A 19755-nucleotide genomic window follows, 5' to 3' on the forward strand; every position below is an offset into this window, starting at 1 on the left:
CCCCCCCCCCCCCCGACCGAGACTAATGGAGCATGAAGTGGACCTGAGCTATAAATGCTGATGCAATCAAAGGATGCCAATAACCTGTGAAATGCAAACTGTTCCTATGGATGACAATGGAGCAGAGGGAAAACGAGGGCCTGGACAACAGAGAGTGACTGGATTTCCTAAATACACAGAGGATCTAAAGAGCCCGTTTATTGTGGGTTAACTTTTTTTGTTTGCTCACTCATTTGCGTCTGTTCTTCACATGGTTTCACCAATAAGACCTCCAATTGGAACGACCGTGTAGGTCTTTGTGCCGACCCTAATCCTGAATGTTTATATAGAAACAGGTATTTTTTTGCCTCTAGTTAGGTTTGATTGGACAAAAATAGTTTGTTGTCATACCTAAATTAATAAACACAAGGTTAACTCATGGAATAGTCATGTTTAAAAGAAGTGTTGACTTTCAGTCTGAAAAAATGCATCAAGAAGCATCCTCCTGTGTTATGCACAATGTTTTGTTGACCTGTCCATCCACACCGGCCTCCTCCATATTTGAGCTTTATGTTGTTTCACTTCTTCCTTTGCTACCATCATAATTACTACAGCCAGCAGAGAGCAATGTCACAATACAGCACAACTATGGGTTGTAACAAACGGTCCACAGGGTCATTTTTTATGGGAAGAAAGTCTCGATTCCTCAGACAGCACTGAGCGGATGTTAAATAAAACGCTGTGAATGATGCAACTCCACCTCGCTGGCTGAAATACCGGTCAGTATCTGGAACACAGGACTGAATGAAGCATGCGTCAGATCAGCTAAGTTACTGTGACGATCCATCCAGCGGCTGCCGTACCTCACATGAGTGATCATCCCCGCATCATACTGATAACAATAAAGCTATTACAGTGATAATTCAGTGCTGCTGACCGACTGAGATCTTATCTGAGATAAAACGCTGTCCGCTCATATTAATAGATGGCTTTTCACACCTTTCACCTACAGTATCCTCTTCCCAAGGCCACACTGTTTCCCTGCCTTTATTTCATATGTTATCATGGGACATACAGACTGCGTTATGATTTGAAAAATATCATGAAATATTTAGCTGTACATTGCATTGTTATCAGTTTTCCATGAAAAAAAAAAATCCTAGAATGTGTTATTTATTTCAACTGTTAGAAACCAACTAAAATTTAAATACAAAACAGCTAATAACAAATTTAGATTACAGTCTAATTTAAAAAAAAAAAAAAATAGCACTTGGAATGTACTGTAAGCGTTGTTTCATTGCCCTGAAAGACTCTTGCTTCATAATCATTTGCATTTGCAGTTCATTTACATTTAATACCCAATTCCCTGCTCACAGGCCATTACTGGAAACACGTCTTTTCAGTGTGAACTGTAAACAATACTGAATACTGTCTTCATACAGCAGGAAATGCAACATCCAATGAGTGAGGGCATACAATTTGGCTAAAAAGGCCTTTTCCGCACGCATTCAAAATGGAAATCAGCCATCGTTCATTACACATGTGGTTCTCCTACTGCTGAATGTCAGAATAATTTGGTTGGAGTAGAGGCAGGTCTGAGAAGTGGTTAGATTTCTGTGTGAATTTCATATAAACGCTGGTGATGAGATGCTCAGGAGATCAAGGTGGTTTTTTGGAACCAGGCTGCGTGTTCGCAGAGCATGACAGGGAACGGCTGGCTTAAGCCTGATTGAAGAGCTAATTGGTTTAGACGTTGGATCACGAACATGAACATTCATGGCATTAATGTCACCATACAGATCATTCTATAGTCTTCAGACAATCTATCAGTTCTAATCAATTATATATGAACATTAGGATCCTGATTTAATTCTTGAAGTAGCTTAGCGGCACAAACATTTGTGGTAAATGGGGTGTGGGATGTGTACAGATGGTTAAGCCCTGGCAGCCTGTATCTTACAAATCAATAATAAAAGCTATGTCTTATATTGATTTCCGCCAACAGCGTATCTGACTATTATTTTGTAGATGTGTTGGTATAGTCAGAGAGGGACAGGTGCAGCTGTAACGTGTGGTCAGCTGGTAGGACTCTGCTTTAGATGACAGATTACATGAGATGGACTAAACTACAAAAATGGCATTTAACTAAAGCTACCCTGTCATAATTAAGACAATTGGTGTTTGTTTAAATGCTGAACAGGTTGGTCTGCTAGCATTTTATTAAAGTGGAATCAGATATAACAGGATGTGAGTGCTTCTGTGACCTGCTGTACAGACGGAGACATTCTTGCTTTCCAGGTGGGTTTGTGTCGAACAAGCCGACTGTTTTCTGTGACAAAGGATCATTCTTAACTGAGACGATCCCTGAGGACAGGCCCGCAGGTGTTTGCACTTGTGCCTGATCGGACACATTCTCAGGACTGTCCTTCACTCTTCTGTCTCCTCTGTTCCACCAACCAACTCCAGCCTAAGCAGAATTTAATGCAGTCTTAAGTAAAAACACCTGCAGGGAAGTACACAACCATTCAAGAAGAGCCTGTCTTGCATGAATGCTGCATTCATTCAATGTTGGCAAAAACTTATTCAGACTTACTCTGGGAGCATTAGTTAAGGTGTTCAGGTGCACGCAGGCGCATCAGCCAAACTAATAAGCAGACTCATAGTCAACAGTTGCTGCCTCCACAATGAATGCCTTTCTCAATCGTCCCCCGCCAACCGCTCCCTTGTTTGTGCATCTGTATGGAGGATCTGTCACATTAAACGCCAACCTGAACCAACTAATAGGGAGTTTAAGTTAGTCACAAAATCCTCCAATCGTGAGTTTGCATCAGTGCTGACTTACTAACAACACTGAATTGAATTGAACGAGACATTGAATTAAACAGATGGAAGGTTTCACTGTCTTATTTTCAAATATATCAGAGTCTATCCTCATTTGATAGTTCGGTGTTTAGGAAAGTTTATCCTGAACTTAGCTCTGTATTTATACTCTAAATCTTAATAAAGGTGATTTATGCAGCGAGTCACACTCCATGATGGAGGGTACAGTTTAAGGGAGGCCCTTTGTCAGACATACTGTTTGTTCATTTGTGGCTCTGGTATCTTAAATCTGTGTTCTTTTATCAGTTATGTTTTATTGTGTAGCTGCTGTGCTAGGAGCACCAGCACCTTGACTTATTATATTTCTCTTATCCCCATGACAGAGTGGATCTGCTGTGACTTTTACTGTGACAGTGCTCTCTTTGTCTGCAGGCAGAGAACTGACTGCTGTTTATATTCGTGTCTAGTATAGTCAGTGTAGGTCGTATTTGGGGAAGCACATTATGTTGTTTCAGCAACATTGTGATATAGCAATAAGCAATAAGCACACCACAGAAACATTCCTACTGTACTCATCTGCAAGAGAAATCTGATAGAACATAATTTATTCCGATTTAAAGGTTCTTGAATACAGAGAGCTTGTTTTTTTTAAACTTCATTTTCAAGATATGGAGACTGACACCATGCTCCACTTGTGCACAACAAGTAAATAAGAAAAAGGAGAGAAAAGCAAAAAGAAACGCAAAAGTAATATGTTGACTAAAGCAGGTGCTCTGCTTGCAGTCTCTTGCATTTGCTGCAGAACAACTGATTTGTTTAACCATTTACATCTGCACCACAGAGCTCTGTATGAGGAGAGCAAAGCCAGATCTCACCGCCATCCGAAGCACCAAATGTAAAACGTTCCTGATGACAACACTGAGCTTTTTAAAATTATTTTTTTTATTTTTACAAAAGCACCCCAGTTGCTCTAGAATGATTAACTCTTTCTAAATAGAAATGACTAAAGTCATATATATCTATTGCTTAAAAAAACAAAGACTGCCAGTTTGTACTGATATCGTTCAGCCCAAGTCTGATTTATTGTATTTATCATTACTGCTTTTAGTCTTTAGTTTATTCTTGCATGTTTGGGTCTTAATTGTTTTTGTCTTCTTTCCAGTACGACGGTATACGCTGACCACCTGTCCTGGTCAATGTGCTGGAAGTTGAAATTTTATATTCTGAAGATGGTGCCACATGTTGTGACAGTACTGAGGATGAATGACAGCTGCTCAGAAGTGGTGCAACTCTGTATGACGTTACACAATGTCCATTAGTCATCTTTTTTAAATTAAAAAAAACAAACATTTTTTTTGGTATATTTTAAAAAAGGCTAGCGCTAAATTTCAAACACACAGAGTCAAGATATAATATCAGTAATTTTCTCAATGTACTTTAACAGTTTTACCTGCATATTTATCCTATTTCCAATAGTTCTAATGTTGAAACTGTCTGAAAATTCTTAAAAGAATAACCGAGTCATTTTCATGAATGTTACACCAGAACAGTTCATAGCAAACCCTTCATTGTGAAGCCATGACAACATTTAATGCAATCCCACATCAACACAAGTGTGAACTGCATCTGAAACTCACACTCTTTGGACATCCCAACAGCGAAACACTTCTGCAGGCGGCAGTACTGACAGCGGTTCCTCGTCACCTTGTTGATGATGCAGTTCTTGTCCCGATGACACGTGTACACCATATTCTTCTGGATGCTTCGACGGAAAAAACCCTGAGGAGACAGACAGAAGGGGAGGTGTGTCATGAAAAGGAGGCTCTCACGACGTTAACCTCATTTTGCTTCTAATCTTCTGTAGCTGCCTATTTTCTAAAACATTCACACAGCTCCATTAAAATTCTCCTGCCACTGGATATCAGAATGTCACCACAGTCTGTATAACAATGTGCTGGATGTTTTGTCTTTTCATTGCCATTAGGGCTGAGAGAAAAGAGAGTTGGTACGTCCCTGCTGGGAGCTCTGCGGAGCTTCAAATGTTGGATTTAAGCTCAGAAACAGAGTACGAGTGGGAACAGAGTGAAGAACCTCAGGGTATCAAACAGTGAGGCTGCTGGTGCAGTATGGAAGCAGAACCGAGGACTTTGGTTCAGCTGCGGGCGGGGAGCCTCGTGTCTGAACTTGACAAGGTGACATTGAGCTTCTGTGGAAGACCAAAGCCATTTGTCTTTCAAATGAATGCTTTCATTGTCATTCAGTGGCACAGCAGTGAAGTAATGGATCTTAATTGGGCTCATTCAGTGTGTTAGTGTTCAAAAAGATATAAGTACCTAAGTACCAAAAACACTTGTGACAGTGGAAGAGCTTGTGTTGATGGAGGGGATCATTACAGTTTGAGGCGCTGTGCTTTGGGATACGCGTCAAGCTCAGGGGCTATATTCACAAAGAGTTTTATTACCTCTAGGACTACTTCTAAATGGCACTAAAAGTTCCTAGCTAAGAGTCTCCTCTTAAGAAGTGCTCCTAAGAGCATCTTTTAGCAAGGAGCAAAGAGAACTCTGAAGCTAAAGGAGTGCTGCTATGGATGACGCCATGTTTGATTACCACTTCATAAATTAACCGAGTTAAGGCTGCACTATGTCCACAGCGACGAGTTGGTAAGTTACCAGAATACATCCGAGATACACAGAACTTATGAAACTGTAACGAGCCGTTTTGGTTGATGCATAAATTTGTTAGACAGTTGAGAGATTCCAGTTTCATCAGAACTGCCAATATTATTCCTCCAGTGTCTGTGCAGCAGAGTTCAAAGCATCATGTCCTGTGTTTTTGATTTGTTTCGACTTTAGCTGCCTGAGTCCTTAATAACGTGCTGCCATCAAAATGTATTGAGACACATCACCTTCAGTACATTACTATAAGACAAGTTTTGTGACTCTGAGGTCATCTGGACTGCCTCCAAATTCTCCAACATGCATGTCGGATTCAGACAACACAATGTTTTTGATTTGATTCGTGTGTCACATCAGGCACTTACAGTCCTGAATTCTTGTCATGACTCAGGTGAGAGACATGACAAGGTACATGTTGGTCCCTGACCAATCACAGCCAGAGTAGTTCTCTTACATGAACTTTAAACTCATGCTTATGTTAGTTTATAATATTCTTTCATTATCTGTGTCATAAAACAGATGCCAGCAACTGACATACGGAAACAAGAATATGAACAATTGTATGCAAAGTGGTGTGTATGATTCTGGCTGTCTGGTGTTTAGAAAAGCTAAATGTAAAAACTGAGAACCCATTCATGAGTTGCACCAAAAGGACAGCATGGGTTGCTTATCCTTTATTCTACTTTTTGTTTTGCTCTGTTCCAGGAAGAGCACTCTGTGATCCTGTTGGTCTAAAATGTTGTGCTGTGACAAAAGTGAAAGTATTTTATATCATGTAGCACCATATGGGATGAAACCATTAATTATCATTTTCAATCCCAACCTTAACTTTCAGGTTGGGCTATTATTGTGCATACTGTGTGTGTATATATATATATATTTAGGAGCTGACATGCTCCTTACTTTTAGGAGTTCCTCATGACATGACTACTTTTGGCCTTAAGACCAATTCATGCTTTTCTTGTCCACAAGGATGCATGTGATGTAAATTTATCATTCACTCGGATTCGTGAAGCACCTTTCTGCGGACATCTGCTTGCTGCCCAAAATATGTGATCGTCTGCCTACAATGCAAGCATGCTGACTGTGCATGTGCCAGGAGGATAAAATAGTGCTTATAGCAAATGCTGTATGAGCAGAGACTGTACAACGATATTCTCCTTCATCCACACCTTGATATTTCATCATTAAGAGTTATATTTGAAGTAGTCACTTGCTTTGAAGGTGCTCTGATGTGTACATGCTCTCCATTGACAGTACAAACACAGTTAAAGGTTGTAAACTCTCCAGGCGTCCTGTGCTGTGTCCACCCACTGTGCTCAATACACCTCAGGAATGATCACATTGACATGGTGTACAATCCAGTCTGCAACTAGCAGCTATATATTTGGAAAAAGTGCCGTTTCAGAAAATTCATGGAAGTCTTATGTGTGTTTTTATGTGTTTGATATAAACTGCAATGCGACTGCTTGCATAGCAGACTATAGTATTAATGATGTAATCAAATGTGTTTGTCTGAATTTCAAATTCTTAATGAGAACTTAGATTTAGCATCCATCCATCCATCCATCCATCCATCCATCCATCCATCATCTATACACCGCTTAATCCTCACTAGGGAACGGGGGCGCTACAGCCCACTTCAAAAATAGGCAGTAAGGTGGTTCAGTGGTTAGCACTGTTGCCTCACAGCGAGAAGGTCCCCGGTTTGCGTCCCGGTGAGGACACTTGGGATCTTTCTGCGTGGAGTCTCCATGTTCTCCCCGTGCAGCGTGGGTTCTCTCCGGGTTCTCCGGCTTCCTCCCACAGTCCAGAAACATGCTGAGGTTAATTGGTGATTCTAAATTGTCCGTAGGTGTGAATGTGAGTGTGCTTGGTTGTCTCTAAGTGTAGCCCTGTGATAGACTGGCTACCTGTCCAGGGTGTCTCCTGCCTTCACTCTGAGTCAGATGAGATAGACTCCAGCCCCCCTCAACCCCAGTGAGGATTAAGCAGTGTAGGTAGATAATGGATGGATGTCCTACTCTGAGGGACTCTGACATGTATTCTTTCCATTCTTTATGTATAGCGTATTTTCAGCTGCAGTGCCGTAAGAGAACAAATATCATGGGGTCAAGTGCCATCTTTTTAGAGGACAAAAACATTTAGACATTTAGATCATTGCTAGACGAAATCATCAAAAAATGAAATTGATGGGCATCGTTTTTGAAAGAGAACAAATTTGACGAGCAAAAAGCAATAAATTATGTGTCAGCCTTCATGGCAAGTGACCAGTTCGAGGTCTCTTCCCACACAGTTAGTATTCATTTTCCTAATAGAGGCCTTCATCCTGGCTGATATAAACTGAGTGAGTTGGTCGACTATGCCGGTGAGATCTGACGGATGGCCATGGAACATGATGGAACTCAAATGTAAATTCTGTAACCTTATTGTAATAAGCCTGGCTGAGGGACCTTGATGCCTTTACAATATTTGTCTGAGCAAAAGATGTTTCCACCTTTTGAATGGCCTTCATCCAGCATGCTTTACATTTTCAAACCATCAAAAACCTGTGAAAAGCCAACACAGCGACGTCACACTTTAAAATTCTATATTTAGTTGTCCACTTGCGTGATGCCATAAATGACATTTGGAGCCGTCTTTAAGCAGCCATGTGGCGTGACGCTGTAGACACACTGGACTGTCTCGTTAAAGCAGAGTGATAATGAAGACGATGTGGATCCTCCTTGAAAGTCTCAGGACATGGAACCAGGGCCTGACCTCTGCTCAGTTTGTTGCCAGGCAGAGTGACAGAAAGTAGAGATGCATCTACTGGAAGCAGGAGTCTCCCTGATATTTTTTCCGCTCCTGATATTAATTTGACGTTGGGGTCTTTTGCAATGATCATCCATCATCCAGTCCGTTTGCACATGTTTGCAGGCGTTGCCTGAGGAGCTTTGGGGGGGGGGGGGTTAAATTTCCATTTACCATAGCTGCCTGTGACAGATGGGACCTTGCCTTTTCATTAGTGAAGCAGGATGCATGATGGGTAACAGATTAGATCACAGGACTGAAACGGCTGACTCTGTAGCCCATCTTGCCTCGGCCTCAAGCATCCGTCAACTGCCGGGCCACCCCCTCGGTAGCATAGATCCTGGCCAAAAGCGGCCAATCACGAATGAGCCTTGATGGCACGTGACCAGTCCGAGGTCACCTCCCCTCAGTTGGTATTATTCATTGTCTTAATAGAGGCCTTTATCCTGGCTGATGTAAGCTGAGTGAGTTGGTAGACATTACTTGTGAAGTCTGATGGATGACAATGGAAGCGGCCTGCATCCCCATCAACTGCTATATAAGTGTGTTCAGGTTGGGTGCAGAACCCAAGGCTACTCAGGTACTTATGTCATTCAAACCTGAGAGCATGCAGGTCACTTAGCCTTGGAAATGTATGTGTGTGTGTGTGTGTATTAAGTGCTGTACAGTGTGCTGGGGGGGTTATACTGGGAGCTCGGTGTTGTGCACTTACTACAGAATGTTTCCCAAGACAGATTTACATATTGTGAGCTTCAGCTATTTGGGGAAGGCTTTTTGACAGTTCAAGGTCCGTGTTGCAATGCTCCTCATTTAAATTTGCCTTATCCACATTATGGATATATTTCATTAAATATACAGAATGATGAGAAAGTAATAATCCGCAATGTTTTTAGAGTAATTTTGTTCCACTTAAATTTGCATGAGGTGAAGTTTAATTTAATTGGTTAAGCTGAGACCAGGTCTAATTAGGCCACATTTCATAAAAGGTAAACCTTCTGGCAACTTGTTTTCTTGTAAGCCTGTTTCTACAAGGAGATACTGCAAGTTTTTTCGTTTAAATGTCAGTTTCACTGCTTGTATTTATACATTTCATGAAATTAGGGCTAAATGGTGCTGTTCCTTTTTCTCGTAGAAATCTACAACCCAAGTCTCCTCCTTTGTGAATCTGAACAGGGTTTGAGATTAAGGTTTGTCTGCTTGTAAGGGACATGTTTCCCACCAGACATGTTAAAAGTTACTAAGAAATGGGTAAGGAAAGGCCCAGGCAGTCATGGACCACCACGTCTGCACCAGAAGCCATGATGAGAGCGATGGAGGGCGAAAGGCCTCATCAAGGGATGTGATGGCCTGTTAATGAGCCGGGGGACCAGCATGTCTATCGCTGCTACATATCGCTATTGTTTTATCGCCCAGGCCTATCTGAGCTGATTCGTACCTTAAGCACTACTGTGCCTGGTCCATGTTCTCTATGCTGGTCTTTCGTCAGTTAACAAAAAATCAGTTGACTTCATCGCAATGTATTCCTGCCATGCTCCAGATCTCATTGCATGTTTAAAAAAGAACCACTACCTTTTTAAAAAATTGTAATTTTAAATTTTTAAAAAGTGTTGATTGTTATATTGCTTCCTGTAGGTTAAGCCTCATGTATTCTCATTATTTGTGAAGTGTACTGAGACTGTCCTGTACAGTGCACATCATACAAATTGACTGACCTGAGTGTGAGCGTGTCTTTCTGCTGCCACTGTGTGACCTGCTGTTTACATGGGATAAAATTTTAGACGCACTTTTATCGTTAAAGCTCAAATAATTAGTAACGCTGGTTATATTCAAGCAATAACATGTGTTGGCATGAGCTTGAAAGCAAAGCCAGTAGTGCTGACTCAATTATGTTACTGATTTAATAAAAGAACGTTCTGCAGTGACATAAACAAAGCTTCTGGTTTGCTTTGAGGACTTTGTTTTGGTTCTTCGCCAAGAAAATCGCACTCTCTGTTCTCTATTGCTGAGCAGTTTTATGGACTTTACAGAACCGTCCAGCACACTGTGCCAGTGTTGGTTAGTACAGACATAACACTGCATGTTGCTCATGGTGAGAGAAAACAAGCAGCGCTGACACTGTTACAGTCTTATTACATACATTTAAAGTTCTGTCCTTTGCATTCAGAAGCCTCATACCTTAGCTACTGTTCTGTCAGTATTTGCAGCCTCACACCACATAACAGGAGGCAGTTTACACAACGACACGTGGAAAATTCACTAGTGATAGAAGATGTATTCAGATCTAAACTACGTAAAAGTACTAATGCAGTCATGTAAACATACTCCATTAGAGGTGAAAGTTCTGCATGACAAATCCTACTAGCATAAAAGTACGTAAGTCTTGTGGTCTATGTTAAAGTAGAAGTCTTGGTTTGGTCCGTCTGACTGGTGTATTACTGTATATGACATTGTTAGATTAATAACAGTAAAGCATCAGTGCTGCTGCTGCAGCTGTAAGAGAACATGAACATCAACAGTTCTGGTTTTGTGGAGATTGTGTTCGGTCTTGTATCACAAGTAGGAAAAGGTAAGTGTAAGATGAAACTGTTGTTTTGTTAAAGCTTATTTGATTGTTTAAAAACTATGAGCTAAACCGTCTAAACACACGGTGTAACAGGAGACACACGACCCTGATCATCCTCAGCACACAATGCAAACCTCTTCACCGTATAGGTTGTAATTGTACGTATAATGTGTGCGAAGAAGGGGCTGCTGTGTGTCTCCAGCGGCAGTAATGAACAGATGCCGCCACTCGAAGCACTTCATCTCTACAAGCCTTCGGGGAAACACCATCAGCATCTGCGATGACACTGAGACACATGCAGTCATCACATAGACGCACCAACATCACGTTTGCTCTTTTGCCTTGATTTTTTTTCTCCCTCCTTTATCCTCTTTGTTTCCTTCACCCACCAGTATTTTCTCTTTTCTCCTCCCTCTATCTTCCTCCTCTCTTTTCATTCCCTTCCGCCGCCACAGGACACAAGTGTTGACCCGAGACTGCAGACTGCTCTGATATTTGCCGGCTTGTGTCCTGCGGGTTTACTCATTTGAAGCTTATAAATGCGCAACCAAAGGACACCCTTGAGCTGAGTGTTGTACAAAGGTGTTTACCCAGGTCGCATGCAGCGGGGGGAGGTGGGGGGGAGGGCTGCTGTTGGGCTAAATAAATGATAGGATCAGAGGTTTCAGCTGTGGGGACACGCTGAGAATGAATCACACCTCATACACAAGGATGCAGAGGAGGGCAGTGCTGCTAAACTCAGTTTACCCTCCTGCAGCATCTGTCTGCAGAACGCAGAGTTCAAGAGTTGCTTCTTCAAGGTAATCCTAATATTGTCCTATATATGCTAAAGCTGCTGAACGACTTTTGTGCTATATGGGAACTTTTTTTGAACATGATTCTGATTCAGTCTTCTCCAATCAGTCCTTTAATAAAGTGTAAAAACCTTGAAGTCTTTATTTATATTATTGTAGTTCAATTGCATTATATCAACCAAAGAAAAATACAAGAAAAGGAAGTGGTGAAACTTTTTTAAATTCTCTAAACCTCTGAATCCCAAGAAGTGTTTTTGTGTCATCTCATGTTTAATCACTGTGGTCTATTTTACTGCAATATAATAAATAAAATATATTTATGGAAACAGCTTAACTGTGACTAGAAGTAGACAACTTAAAAATATAAATACTTTGTGAGTACAACAAAGTTAAAATTCCCTCAATAATAACAGTAAGTTTATTTTCTTCGATTGTTTAATCCTCCAAAAATTAAAAACTAATAAAAACAACTGACATTAACATTTTTCCTCTTGCCTATTAGTGGACCACCCGTTCTCTCCTGGTCTGACCAAAACCAACTGAACAATTACATGAACAAAAAATTCAAAAGTTGCCAAACAACTTCAAAAAGTAACAAAAGTACCACGAAGACAGAAACCAATGCAGACCATCAACAGACAGAAATTCTTATAAAGAAAATGTACATAAAGAGCTGCAAAAAAAAAAAACTACAGAGATACCAAAGGACCATGTAGTTTATTTTTTTAAATATACGAAGCAACTACAAAATAATGCAAAGAGACTAAAAAATATGCACGCAGACTACACACATGAAGTCGTGCCCTAGGTTTTACCTGAACGGCTATAAATAATCCTCTCTACAGAGGTAATTGTGTTTGCGCTGACAACTACAGCCCTCTTCATATCAGAGCTCTCTTTACTCTATTCTGTAGATAAGGTCATGTTGAGATGTAATGTCGGGGCATCAGGGGACACAGGCCCAGCCACCTGGGAGACGAGGCCACTTCCCCCTGGACTGATAAACTGCACCTTAACCGAGATCATTATCCAACATCTTGTTATCTTAATGGGCCAGGGATAGGGTGTCAGAGCGACGGCCCCGCCATCTTAGGCCTTCTCATTTACAGATTAAAAAACGAAAGTGCCGCCCATTAATTATTTAGCTACAATCCAACCCCTTGTCCACCTGGCCTCCTCTTCTTTCTCTCTCTCCCTCCTCTCTCTCTCTCTGTCTCTCTCGGCTCCTGCCATCCACTGGCTGTCCGGGCTGCTCGGCCCGGCTCTTTGGACCGGGCCGCGGTGTTTTGTGTTGCCTGAGCATTCAGTACAGCCAAGGGGGGAGAGAGGATTAGCTTTCGCTCTTAATCGTGTCGACATCTTATCACTGCCGTGGAAAGTGGAGAGGACACTGGAGACCCTGGGGGGTTCCAGAAAAATGAGGAGAGGTAGAGTCGAGAGTAGAGAGAGGGAGGTGTGTGTGTGTGTGTGTGTGTGTGTGTGTGTGTGTGTGTGTGTGTGTGTGTGTGTGTGTAGGAGTGATATTTATCCAGTTTATCCAGACCAGGCTATTACTTACACCTGGAGTTCACTGGAAAGACATGACAGAGTTCAGGGAGGGGACTGGGCTGGCTGAACCAGTACAGGCAGAAACAGAAGTTAGAGAGGGAGGACAATGACGAAGGAGAGAAAATAGGTTTCCTGAAATGTTCCTGTTACATGTTAGGAAGCAAAACAGAAACGTGTCACAGACAAGTGGAGACTCCTAAACCACAAACTATGCATGACATGACAGAAAATATTTCAAAAATTCAATTACTCTGGAGACGTGCGATTTATGTTGGAAGGACTTTTTCTCATACATATTGATTTCAAAACTGAAACTTAAGGCTACGACTTGACACTTGAATGTTGTACCCATTAGCTGATATTCTTTCATTTCGACGTGCCGAAGCACAGCGGCAGGAGAACAAGGAACTGAATAAATACTTACAATCTGAACCTTGGACAAGTTATCAGACAACTGTCTCTTCGTTCGGCCCTCACCCGTCCTGCATAGCAGCAAGACTCCCCCAAACAGAAATGGACAACACAACAACACAACAACGTTTTGTAGAAACGTAGATATGCGTTTTGCACATCTTTTAGGGTTTTGGTCTCTTTGGGGTTGTTTTATATCTCACTGTAGTCACATCGTGTCTTTTTGTGATAAATTCGATCATCTTAGAGGTTTTTTTCTGAATAATGCCACTCAGGATCCTCAAGATGTTCTTGAGTCTTGTGCTTTAAAGACTTTATAATTATGTGTCTGACTGAGAGCAACAGACTGTTCTTTTGTCATAAAACAATGAATCCATCTTTCTTTTTTTCATGGCCTAAAACTTACCAGAGAAAAGGAAGTAAGCTAATGGAATATGTAAAGCTGGCCGCCTTTATAACATAAAATACCAGTCAGACCAGATCAAGAAGGGGGACTGAGTGTCTGCATGTTTCCTTATGAGTAACCAAAGTAGTATTTATCAAACTATTACAAATTATGTTGGATCAGTGACAAAGTGCGATGACTGGCAAGTTTTTTTTTTATCACCACCTAAATGTCAACATTTTAAACATAAACTGTTTTTATTTAACTTTCTCCAGTAAACACATTGTTTACGTTTTATGTAAGTTGTGTAGAACCTAAAAGCTGACATTGTGGAAACACAAAATGGGACAACGGTGATGTTGTAGTTCACCTACTGTGTCACCTGAAAACACAGAACAACAGGACAAAAAAAGGAGACCGGACTGCACAAAGACCGGCATTGTTACCGAGGCAAACGTGAAACCTCGACAGATAAGGCACAAACAGAGCAGCAGTCAACAGGTAGCACACAGAAAACAAGACTCAGCTCTCTCAGACCCCCACTCCTCTCTTCTGTTCCTCTCCACACCAACTCCCCCGAAACCCAATCAGTGCTTATCTGTCCGTTTGAGCACCTGAAAAGCACAGATGGAGCAGGAGATACAGTAGAGATTGAAAAGTGAATAAGGGAAAAGTAGAAGGGAGAGAGAGCGAAAAAAGAGGAAGAGAACAAGGGGAGGAAGAAAAAGGAGCGATAGCCAGTGAGAGGCCTGAACAGAGGAGCTGTGTGACTCACCCCATCTGCTCTGAATAGCTGCAAAGACAGAGAACCGGAGACCGAGCGAGAGACATAAAAAGACAACGGAGGAGAGAATGAGAAGGATTCAGATCACCCAGTCCTCCCCAGGCACCCCACTGTGGCCCTTTTCTTCTCGCCATTCTGTGCTTGTCTTTCGGCCCCGGACCTGGCGAGGGCCCCCAGAGCGATCAGAAGCCATCTTTAAGCTCTCTCGCTCTCTGATTGGAGGCCTCCACTCTGCTCACTTACACATTAACACACACCACACACACTCAGGCCTCTTCTGTGTCTTTGTGGTCAGACCCGTTGCTGACCCGTTCCATCCAGCACTGGAAGGCCTGTTCTCTCTGTCATAGTGTAATGTCATTTTGCGAGGCCAAGGTCCGCTTTGATTGGGCAGATTTTTATTCTGACCTGGTCTTGAGGACAAAGGAGACTAATTGCGTTCCAAAATTCTCTGTCTGTGATCTGTTGAGCCCCTGGTTGTTCATTTTGGCCTCACAGTCGTGGGGCTGTAACTGGCTGAATTTAAGATGTTTTTTTCAGATAGAAATTTGAAAAAATACCCTAAGGCTTAAGAAGTTATTATGAGAAATATTGATTAGTGTAGCTTTAAGTGTCAGGCACAGCAGCATTTAATACCAGCACTGTGACGACCAAAGTCAGTTATTTTCAGTGGAACTGCCACAATCAGTGGATTAGCTAGCGGGCATACATTTCCAATTGCATAAATTTTAGCTTTGGTAAAGATGCAAATTTGCATTGTGGCACTGCTAACCTTACAACAGAGGGAACTGTTGGAAGGATACTGTCGTATAAACTGTATGCCACACTGGCACCATAAGAACTCTGCTCTTCCTGATCATAAATTACTCCACAAAAAGGGTGCAGCATAGCTTATAGTCAATCAAGCAATAGCAGTGAAGAGAATAAATACATTCTGCTAAATAAACTGCCAATGAACAAGAGTGGAAGTTTTGGAAAACTGGCAGTGCTATTTCATGGTGTGACCAGGCACAAATACAGATGAAGAAAAGGAAAAACCAACAATAACTTCCTTTGTAATGTATTGTGCCACAATGTGCCACCAGTTCATTGATTCTCCTCCAAGTCTCTGAAACACGACTACTGGGATCAACACCGTTCTATCAAAAAAATATTCCCCCATTTGGTGTTTTAAAGATGGGGATGAAGAGATTTGTTTCACACGTTGGTCCAAAAACTTACACAGGTGTGTAGTTGGGTTGAGATCTGGTGACTGTGGAGACCATAACATAGTATGACAATTTACCTTCCATAATCATTAACACATACAGCGAGCCCCTTTCCACTAAGGCAGCCCGAGAGTTGGTTTGGAGTCGATCCCTAATCTTGCATCAGTTCTTGCCATTTCAACAGCCAGAGAAGCAGGAAAACTGGTCAAGAGTGGCACCAGTACTTTGCTGGTCTAGAACCAAGAATCCCTTATGTCAGGGGCTGTTGTGAGATTATTGCAACCAACAAGACCAACGAAAACAGCCACCGTTAAAAAAGCAAAACAAAAAACAAAACAAAGAAAGAAGAAACCCAGCTTTAAATACACTTTGCTGTGTGCGTCCCTCCTGTTCAACATCCCCTCATACTGATGTTGTGATAAGGCCATTAGTAAAACCACGGAGGCTGCTGCACACAGCATGCTGATCCAATTGATGTTTCCAGCCCAATCGCAATGCTTCAGTAGAAGGCAGCAGAATTTCTTTTTTTGGTTTTTATAGGCATTCCACATGTCCTTCAAGAGGCTCTTTTAGAAAATCTACCTGCACCTCCTCATGGCTGCCAGCTCGGTAACTGACGGTAAACACAGATATGTAACAGTGTTACTGATGATGCTGCAATACCCCCAGATACCGCACCTGGTGCACCCACAGCTGCAGACCTCATGAAGGTTCAGCTCGGGTCGGGTCTGTTCCTTATCCTTATACAGAGAGGACACTGGCAGCCAGCAAAAAGGCAAAAATTAACAGGTGAGGGGACAGAAGAGAAATATATCTTGTCCTTCACAAGCAAGTTTTACAAACTGTTTTAAGGTTCAGATCCAGATGTTGTGTTAAATAAATCAAGTAAACCAAAGCAAATCTGGCTTGCACTGTAATATCAGCGAACATCACATTAAGGTGTGCAAACCCTCTAAACCAGTAAAGAGGGCAATAGGATTTTCCATTTTGCCTTGGCAATATACTGTATGTATAGTGTAGTGTGTGTGTGTGTGTGTGTGTGTATATATATATTATAAATCCATAAGTATGGCCAGGGTTGCTATATCTTTATTTGTTTATTGTATTTTCTGGGGCTTGCCCTGATATAATTTTGTTGTTGCTGGAATAAACATCTGCTCAGTGCCGGAAAGAAGTGGTTTGTGCCTGATTCATCACACACGGCCAGACAGAGCACAACCGGTGCACAGGCGAGTACAGATTCCCTCGCCGAAGAGCAGGAAGGATTTAAATCCCCCAACACAGGAGCATGTGAAAGGACAGTTTACATACTGTTGCTCCACTTCACACATCCACAACAACCTGCTCAGTCCAAACAGTGACACCCTCCAGGAAACACACACAAAAATCACATGTTGCCTTGTAACTGGCATCTACTGGTGACTGAAAAAGACGCGAGGCAGCTTCACCAGTTGAGCAGCGGATCGCAGTGCAGGGAGAGGAGAGGGATGTCATGGCACAACAAACAAATCTATTTCCTGTCACAGCTCCGCCACGTTGACCCTCTCCGTTTGATTTTTCTCTCTCTATTAGCGCTCGATCCTCTTTTATTTTGTATAACGTTGACAAATCACATTATGGAGTTTGTGTTAGCACCGAGGGGAGCTGTATAGATTATTGTGACAGGCAGAGAAAGGCCCCAGCAGATCCATGTCCTCTTTTTGCTTTCTGTCTCTGCAGTAAACTGTCAGCTCAACTGGGCTCTTCATCATTAACGTCCTGCAGCAGCAGGGAGTAAATAAAGACATGAAGAGCACGTGGGAGGAAGAAGTTGCTGTGGATGTATGGGTTAACTATGAGCAGTCATCATACGGCAAACAATAAGATCAAAGTGTTCAAACTACAGGCTGAACCGACGGGCAGACGGATAAAGTTGATGCACAGAAGAAGAAATATGCAGATGCAGTCTTGTTACCACTTTTGTAAACTCCTGCATAATTTATTGTTACACCAAGGAGAATATATTTTTAGTCCTGTTTATGTGTTTGTTACTCAGCAGGATATCGCAAAACTAAGACGTTTCACGCTGCACACACAACCTCCAAAACAGAGTAAACCTACAGTACATTAGCCACATGTTACATTTAACAACACTGTATGCCAAATAATATCTCTGTTTGAAAAACTGCAAGATGTTTTTTGCCTTTTCTTATCTTCCCTGCAACATCCTACACGGCTCCGGTTTTGTTAACCCACACTATTCCATACAGAGGTGTCCCTTTAACTCCAATGACCTCAACACCAGATGAATAGCTTCGGTCATGTCAGACATCTCAGACCCGCTCACATATCTGAGAGCTAGTAACAGAACCAGAGCAATCAGGTGATTAGTCTAACTGAGCAAAAACAAATGACTTTTTAAACATTTCTTTGCACATTTTAACTTGATGTAAAGCAAAGAAAATGTGGAAGATCTTCGTTTACACCCTTACCAAAGCTATTTCACATCAATGGGATGGAACATACATTCATTTTCTACATGTATTATTTATACATCAGGCTCTGAGAAGAGTGAAAAGCATCTCACCTAAAAACTTGATATTTTGGTCAGACTTGTAGGTGAATGTAGGTGTGATTTGTCCTAAACTTCATCCCTGCATGTGGGTTTGAGGTGGAAAAACAACGAGGAGAGGGCTGGGGGCTCAGAAAGAGAAGTGTTTCTTTCCAATGTGAGCATTCTGAATTGTGTTTTTATTCACAGAGGTTATGGTCTCTCGCTTGTCAAACCAGTTCCATCAAACTAATCCCGCTGTGTCAACGCCTCGGGACCCAACAAGTAGAAAAGAGAGGAGGAGGAGTGTTCGCGGCTCAAAGTTTTGTCTTGGTCCCCAAAGAGCTGTCAGCGCTGACGACACGCGTACAGATTCAAGTAGTCTTTCTTTCTGGACATTTCAGGGCTTATGCAAAACAACCTGAACACGTCATTTTCTGAACTGTTCACTGAGGAGAATACATTCTCTCCTTACTTTCTCCCTGTGGTATGTATTCCTCAAGACAGACATGATTCCTCCAGGTTTCTTTAGATTTCCACTTTACCACAACGGAGGTCATTATAATATTCCATGAAATGGGCTCATAAGCCCTTTTTAATGTTAGTGGAGTCAAATCCTAATGTCTTTTTCCCACTGAATAATAGGTGTGTGTCCATTATCTAAATGTTTGTTTTCATTCGCATAAGACGAGCCCGTGATAGAAAAACCAAAATGTTTAAGTTGAATAATCACATGTCAGTGTTGACATGTATGACTGATGTGTTGTGATAAAGACACTCATCAGTTTGATCATGGATCAGGGAACTCTATTGTACAATATCTAGCTGTGCAAAGACACACTTACACTGCACAGTGTTATTTCTGGAACTGATTCCTATTTTCCCACATGCAGGATATTCACATTTTCTTCAGGTTGGCATGACTAAAACTGAAGACATGGAGCGAGTGTTCAATTGCTTTCTGCTGCTGCTGGAAGAAAAGTTGACAAGAGTGAGACTGAACGGTGAAGCTGTGAGCTGTAAAACTAAAACAATGAACTGAAAGATGTTAAAACGATTCACAGCGAAAAACGGCAGAGATCCCTGTCACATGACACATAAAAACGGAAACCATTGTTAATGTAAAAATACTGATAGGTGCAGCTTTAATTCCTCTTATGGAAGCTTGTGCGTCCAGAACATTATGATTACAATAATCTGACTTATGCTGTGCTGGAAATTAATCTCAAAAGGTCTGACCAACTGAGAGTGCTCATTTTGATATG

At 41.7% G+C, this 19755-nt stretch overlaps 1 protein-coding gene across 1 annotated transcript in view; it reads right to left on the minus strand.

Moving 5' to 3' along the window:
- Window positions 1-19755, minus strand: part of LOC103362260 (retinoic acid receptor beta-like) — a 78368-nt gene that overhangs the window by 36818 nt on the left and 21795 nt on the right. Inside the window, exon 3 of the mRNA XM_008288562.1 lies at window positions 4437-4578. Coding sequence (XP_008286784.1) covers window positions 4437-4578 — 142 coding nt within the window. The remainder of the gene's footprint in view (window positions 1-4436; window positions 4579-19755) is intronic.

Source organism: Stegastes partitus, unplaced genomic scaffold (assembly GCF_000690725.1).
Source record: "Stegastes partitus isolate 25-593 unplaced genomic scaffold, Stegastes_partitus-1.0.2 Scaffold565, whole genome shotgun sequence".
Lineage (NCBI taxonomy): Eukaryota > Metazoa > Chordata > Actinopteri > Pomacentridae > Stegastes > Stegastes partitus.